The 7,114-nt window shown below is 44.0% G+C and overlaps 1 protein-coding gene across 2 annotated transcripts in view; it reads right to left on the bottom strand.

Moving 5' to 3' along the window:
• ASPH (aspartate beta-hydroxylase) overlaps window positions 1–7,114 on the bottom strand; it is a 132,013-nt gene that overhangs the window by 25,045 nt on the left and 99,854 nt on the right. For both annotated transcript variants that reach the window (XM_015567421.1, XM_015567422.1), the window contains 2 exons: window positions 6,689–6,825; window positions 110–208 (listed from right to left, as the gene is read on the bottom strand). In XM_015567421.1, coding sequence (XP_015422907.1) covers window positions 110–208; window positions 6,689–6,825 — 236 coding nt within the window. The remainder of the gene's footprint in view (window positions 1–109; window positions 209–6,688; window positions 6,826–7,114) is intronic.

Below are 7,114 nucleotides of genomic sequence, written 5' to 3'. Positions count from 1 at the left end.
ACGTTTTCACCATAAAAAGACTCAGCAGTGCATGCCAATCAATGTACAATGCATAGATTGACTCAGAACTGTCGGAAAATGAACAAAGAACAAGGGCCGGGACAGTTACCTTCAAATAGGGAATGCTTTCTGCAATCTTGTTCTGGGCCTTCAGGATAAAGCCGTAATGTACTTTAGCGAAGCCATCATTTGGCGCCACTTTCAGAACCTAAATGCAAAGAGAAAAAGAAGCTACTGTGATTGACTACAAATTCTACAAATGGCTGTCAAAACAAATTCTAATTAGCTTTGCTCTACTTGGATCATGACGTTACAGCTTAAAACAGTAGTGTTTAGTTTCATTGCAATATATTAAGCTTAAATGGCCTCATTTCCTCTCAACTCAATGTTTTCACACCCACACATCAGTTCTTGAAAAATGAAGGAATAACTGTGAAAAGGCAACGACTATTAGAGTGTTACTTTAACAATGCAAATAAGCAGAACATCTGTCGATTGTTATGACTTCAATATATTTTTAGTAATCAAGAAAAACTACATTTGTTATCTTAAAGTCAACTCTGAATGATTATATACTTCTTTACATACATGCCTTATACATTACCTTAACAGAAAACTTAGTTTGCATTTGTAATATATCATGATCCACTGATTCAAAGTAAATTTCTTGAAGGTCTAGCCATTTTCTAAAAAATATTTTTTTTATTGATTTCAGGAAGTAAAAGGAAGAGATTGAAACATCAATGATGACAGAGACTCATTGGTCAGCTGCCTCCTGCTTGCCCCTCATCCTCCGCCCCCGGGGGTCAAGCCCTCAACCTGGGCGTATGCCCTGACCTGGAATCGAACCTTGACCTCCTGGTTCATAGGCCAATGCTCAACCGCTAAGCCATACCAGTTGGGCTAAGGCCTAGCCATTACAATAAAGTGGTGAAAAAATCCAATATTCTGTGATAAAACCCAGGTAAATATTTAAAATTAATCAAATTATGGTTTATCATATGCATTTATTATGATTAAAGATTAATTATGCAAAGTGCCCCTAAATTAAATATTAGCAGTGAGAAATCAAAACAATAACTTTCAACTTGGAGAGCTGCTTAAACAAACTAATTTACAGGACAAAAGTGAAAGATGTAGGTGTGGGCTGAGTGAATATCCCGTAGCTTCTCTTTCTACTTGAGCCCAAGTAGGAAAGGGGTGCACAGCCATAAAGGGTTCCTTACACGGAAGGATAAGTGTGAGGAGAGGGGACCCAAATACTTTAGCATTTTCCAGCTTGCATCCACTCCCACAGCTCATCCATTGGCAAATCCAGACAACACTACCTTTAAAATATATTCAGAATCATACCCTTATCCCCTTCTTCACCACTGCCACCCTGGTCCGAGTCTCATCTCTCCCATATCTGCACTCCGGTCCTGCTCTCCATCACCCATTCTCCACCCGGGGCCTGAATGGGCTCACGAATCCTAGGTCAGATGTCATCCACACTCTATTCAAAACCCAAAAGGGTTCCACTTCACTCAGAGTAAGCCCACGTTCTAGGAACAGCGTCCGAGGCCCCCCTTGAACTGGCCTATCTACTTCTCTGGTTTCCTCTCCTACCAGCCTCCCACCAGCTACTCTGAGGCGCTCTGGACTCCTTGATGCTGAAATGCAAGCCAGAGGCATGCCTGCCTCAGGACCTTTCCACCTGTGGCGCTCCTTTGCCCCAGTCTTCTAGATGTCCACATGGCTCACTCCCCGACTTCCATAAGGTCCTTGATCAAAGGTTACCATCTCAGTGAAGCCTACGCCCAACCACCAGATATAGAACAGACCCCCTCCTCCCCATCCTGACTCCTTATCCTGACTCCTCTTTATTTATAGCGATTTGTATCTCCGTCTGACTTATTATTTATTCCACCCTCCTACTACGAAGTAAGCTGTACAGGGATTGTGTCTGTTGCCCTCACTGCCGATCCCCAGTGCTAGAACAGTGCCCGGCACACGGCAGGCTGGAAGAAGTCTGCACTGACTGAGCGGATGGGTGCATGCTGCTTTCCTCCCCAGTGAGAGCTCTGAAAGCAGGCTCTGCGGCCGCACCTTCCCAGCACCTGTTCCCAGGCGGGGTGCTGAGAAGAGCTGCACAAATGCCCCCGGAATTGAAGCGGATGGAGGCCGAGCATGTTTCCGGTAGCATAACTCTGAAGGGATTATTATACAAAGTACTGCTACACAGATGACATTTCTGCTTCCTCTAGACACACAGCTGTCATCTCAAGCAATCAGCAAAGGTGTGCTCCTTCACTAGAGAGTGTAGAACACACAGACCTCTTCTCGGCTCCAGACACATACACATGAATGAGATATGCTCGCTTTCCTCAGGGAGCTCCCAGTCAAGGCAGGGAGACTGACCCAGAAGCAGACAATGGCAGTGCGATGTGGTAAGTGCAGCTATAGCGATAGGCATGAGGCATGCAGGGAGTATAGCGGAGGGGCACCTAGCTCACTCTGGGGTGGGTGTGGCTGGGCCATATCTGAAAGGCGTTTAGGGATGAATAGGAGTTCATCAGGGAAAGGGAGCCTGGGGGATAGAGAGGGCAGAAGGCAGATCACAAAAACTCCTATTAAAAGAAAACACACACACACACACATACACACACACACACAAAAGCTCCTGTTTAGTTGCATGATCAAGATAATCTACTGGGGAGCAGAAAATTAAAATGCCTCTGCTTGCCTGTCTTTGAAATGTAATATTTACTAGGCAACAGACTCCAGGGCTCTCCTCTCATCTGCATGGCAGAGTGTCCCACGTCCCACTGATACACTTGTGATCGAGGGGAGGGTGGGCGATCAGGCAACCAGAGGCTGCCTCCCTGCTTGCTTCGCTATGATCACCCACTGTGCTTGCTGCAGTTCACACGCGGGTGCATGAGGGATGTGCAGGCTGTATTATCCAGCTGTAATCAACAAACGCTCAGAAAAGGACAGTAGCTCTCTAAGATTTCTAAGAATCCCCGACTGACATTAATACTAACAATGTAACACAAATTCTCTCTTCTTACACACATACACAACCAAAAAATGGTATAGCTGACATTTCTAGTCACAGTACAAACTGCATGACATTACCAGAAATTTAAAAATCATATACTAGTAATCATAATAGCATTACACACTGATATTACTAAAAAATTTTTTTTCAGGGAGAATGAAAATATTTTTGGCAGTTAAATAACGTTTTAAAAATATTGGAAATATCGAGTATTTTGGAGTGAGTAGCTTTTACAACGTCCATCAGAAATTAATACATACAAATACATAAACATGCATTTTGCAGGTATTTGCTTGAATATTTTTTTAATTGATTTCAGAGAGGAAGGGAGAGGGAGAGAGAGATAGAAACATCAATGATAAGAGAGAATCACTGATCAGCTGCCTCCTGCATGCCCCACACTGGGGATCGAGCCCGTAACCCAACCATGTGCCCTTGATGGGAATCGAACCCAGGACCCTTCAGTCCACAGGCCGACGCTCTATCCACTAAGCCCAACTGGTGAGGGCTGCTTGAATATTTTTCACTGGAATTACACAAGACCACTGTTTGGGCAATGGGAACCACTGAAGAGTTAAGCTGAGGATGGATGGTCAGATCTGTGACTGGTGTGGATGAATGGGGAGGAGTCAGGCCTGGACAGGATAAATCTGTTTAAAATGGAGGGGATTTGAAAGATATTCAGAAAGTAAAGAAGAATTAGAGATTGAGTACTGGAGTGTAGACCCTATGAAGACATACAGTGGGCCCTTAACTTACGAGTTTAATTCATTCAGAGACCGAGCTTGTTAACTCAAATTACTCTGTCAACTCAATGCAAAAAATCGGCCGAGAGACAGCTGGTATCTCAAAAAACTCGTTAGTCGGGACACTCGTAAGTCAAGGCCCCACTGTACTGTGTTTGTACCATTAGCTACCATTTCCCATGCTTCTGTGGTGGCTTACATAAAGATGCATTGAATAAGCAAAGCGATACCTGAGTAGGAAGAATTTAGAGGGTTACTGGGGTGACACAGAGGGAGGAGGGAGACACAGGAGCACCTCCAAAAGCTGCAGGTGTGAACAACCTAAATCTAACCATTTTAAAGTTGGTCTTTGTTGAAACTAAATGCAGCAAAAACCCAGAAAGGGAAAACGTATAAATTTACTTAAAGATAAAAATCAAATGAAAAAATATACAATTACACTATCAGTTTTCTGGAAATGATCTTTGAGCCATAACGTATCAGGATAAACTGTGGTTAAGGAAAGAGAATCCATTAGACACAGCTTATTAACTCCGAAGTGAAAGAATAAAAGGCAAACCACACATGTATTTTCAGTCTATTAATGTCTTTAAAAGGGAACCCACTCAGCTGTATTAGACAACTATAGTTTAGACTTTGTGCATCCTGTTGTGCTTATTCAGATGGGATTATGATTTCCAATGTATAAACAACAGCAGGGGAATTTTATTTTTTCAAGATGAAGTAAAACGCTGCAGTATCTTAGATTTAGTATCAAGTAAAAAAAAAAGTGAATGCATTCAAGGAAGATTTTGAAAAGGCGAGGAAGGAAAAATCTGTAGTGAGTGAGAGAAACTGAAATGTTTTCAGATCCTGACTTAACTTCACATGAGCTTAGAACTCAGCCAATACCTGTTCATGATTTTAGGAAGGAAGGAAGGAAAGGGAAGGAAGGGGAGGGGAGGGGAGGGAAGAGAAGGGAAGGAAGAGGGAGGAGGGAGAGAGGGAAGAGGGAAGGACCTTAGGTCTTAAGGGGAGCAAGTGGTGGAAGTTTTCACCTTCTGCCTTGTACCTTTCTAGAATGATTGATTTTTTGCGGGAGGGAGGAATCCTATAATTCCATCTTATTGGCCACTGGCAGTGGCAGAACAATGGGCATATTGGATATAGTTGGACAATTCTTACATTCATACAATTCTGAATCTTTGAGATGCAGCATGCATCCCATAACCAACCAGGGCACTTGGTGTCATGTTTAGGCCATTCACAAATACAATGCCCCACATGGACGGACATGTTTTATGATCTGGACCAGGTATGTTAGTCGATGCAGGATCAATCCACTTTGCATAGATACTCAAGGTGCTATAAAAAGCAAAGGTCTTATTTATGTTCTCTCAGAATAGAAAAAAAAATTATGATCAGGGTGACAAGAAACAGCTCCGAAATTCAATGATTTTCAATGAAGCATCGACAGCAATGAAAGGAAGGAAGCACCGCTTTATGAGCGACCAGTCCCCAGACTGGGCTGAACTCACTACACTGCACTTGCTGGCATTTTAAAAACAGAAGGAATCCTACTGACTATCCCTGAAGAGTAGCGCTTTGATGTAAAGAGCACCAGCTGGAAACCCATAGACGAGATGTGTTCATCTCTCTCTTACTCAGGCATTAACTTTCTCTGGCTTCGAGTTCATTTGGTATCCTGTTTACTCCATGCCAAGTGAACTCCCTCATTGCTTGAAGGAGTCACAGTTTTCTAGATTTTATAGTTACTTGTGGCCTAGAGGTTATTTATGAAAACATCCATTACAAGATAGAAATCCTTTTAAAGGCATCGTTGCTGGAGGAACAGAGTCAGTGCCCTCCGAGAGGTGAGTCATTTACTCCACATGCCCAAGAAACTCATGCTCTGTAGCCTCTCTCTAGACCAGTCTTCTAGTGAAAAAAAGGAAAAGAGTGTGTTTTTATGTTCCTGAAACACTCCAGTTCCTCTTCCAGCAAAGAGCACACTTTTAGAAAGGCTGTTTGTGGACCAAGAAAGATGAAGTTTTGAAGGTACCACAATTACAGGTTGAAGGTTTTGATGTACCAAGTATCAACTAAACTCTAAATTCTTCTGATCAAGGGGAAAAAGGCGATGTGAAAACAATACTAAGAAGATGTCAATTATCATAATACATACCATTTAACTTAATCTATATATACAAAACCCTATATGCAAATAGACCGAACTGCGGAACAACTGAACAACTGGTCACTATGATGCGCGCTGACCACCAGGGGGCATGCACGGAACATGGCGGGCATCGGCCATGGCAGGATGGTGGAGCAGGTGAGCAGGGCACCAGTCACTCATCGGGGTGAGCCTCTGGTGGTTACTGAAAATTCTTTGCTCCTGTGCACCACAGTCCCACTGGCCACTCACACCTGCTGCCAGTGCCAGCCGCTGCTCGCATCCGCTGCTGGCACCCGGTGCCAGCCTCGACCGCTCAGCGCCCCTGCGCGCCTCAGTCCCACTGCTCACACCTGCTGTTTGCACCCACTGCCGGCGCTGACAGTGCCGGCCCCCTTGCACCTGCTGCTGGCGCTGGCCCCAATCGCTCCATGACAGCAGCGGGTGCAAGCGGGGCTGGCGCCATCAGTATGTGGGAGTGGTGGCGGCAGGAGCGGGACTGTTGGCAGATGGGACCGAGGGCCACAGCAGGGGTGCGGAGGAAGGGCCAAGGCCCGCCCCTGTGCCCACCGTAGCCTCGCAACCCACAGTTCCTTTCGAGGTGCATGAGTTCGTGCACTGGGCCCCTAGTTTAAAATAAAGAGAGTGAGAGATTGGGTGTATTAAATGCAATTTACAAATAACGTTATAACATCATGTTCAAAATAATTTAATGTAGTTAACAGAAGCCCGCTGCTTGCTCACCTTTTCATAAACCTTCTTGGCATTCTCATTATCTCCTATCAGCAGGTACCCCACTCCAAGGTCATTCTTTAAGGAAGTGTCATCAGGAAATAGTTGAACTAATTTCTGAAGTGTAGCAAGAGAACCTCTCATGTGACCTGATTTGGCGGGAAGAGGAAAAAAATCCCATAGAAATAAAAACAGATTACATACACTTTTATAGTGAGACTAACATCAAGACAGACTATTCACCGGAGCCTGAAGACTAGCTTAAATCCGACTCTATATATGGATAGCTAAGTACCTATTAGGATTTCATCATGCAGTTGCAATGGTATCTCCTATAGACACTAAATATAATACTGATTATAAACACTCTAAAGACATCCCTGTGTGCCACCACTCAAAGTCACATCTTCTCCCGTCATATATATGTATATATATAAT

The sequence above is a fragment of the Myotis davidii genome, unplaced genomic scaffold (genome assembly GCF_000327345.1).
Source record: "Myotis davidii unplaced genomic scaffold, ASM32734v1 scaffold1, whole genome shotgun sequence".
In the NCBI taxonomy this organism is placed as follows: domain Eukaryota; kingdom Metazoa; phylum Chordata; class Mammalia; order Chiroptera; family Vespertilionidae; genus Myotis; species Myotis davidii.
This window is presented reverse-complemented; position numbering and strand designations above follow the sequence as displayed.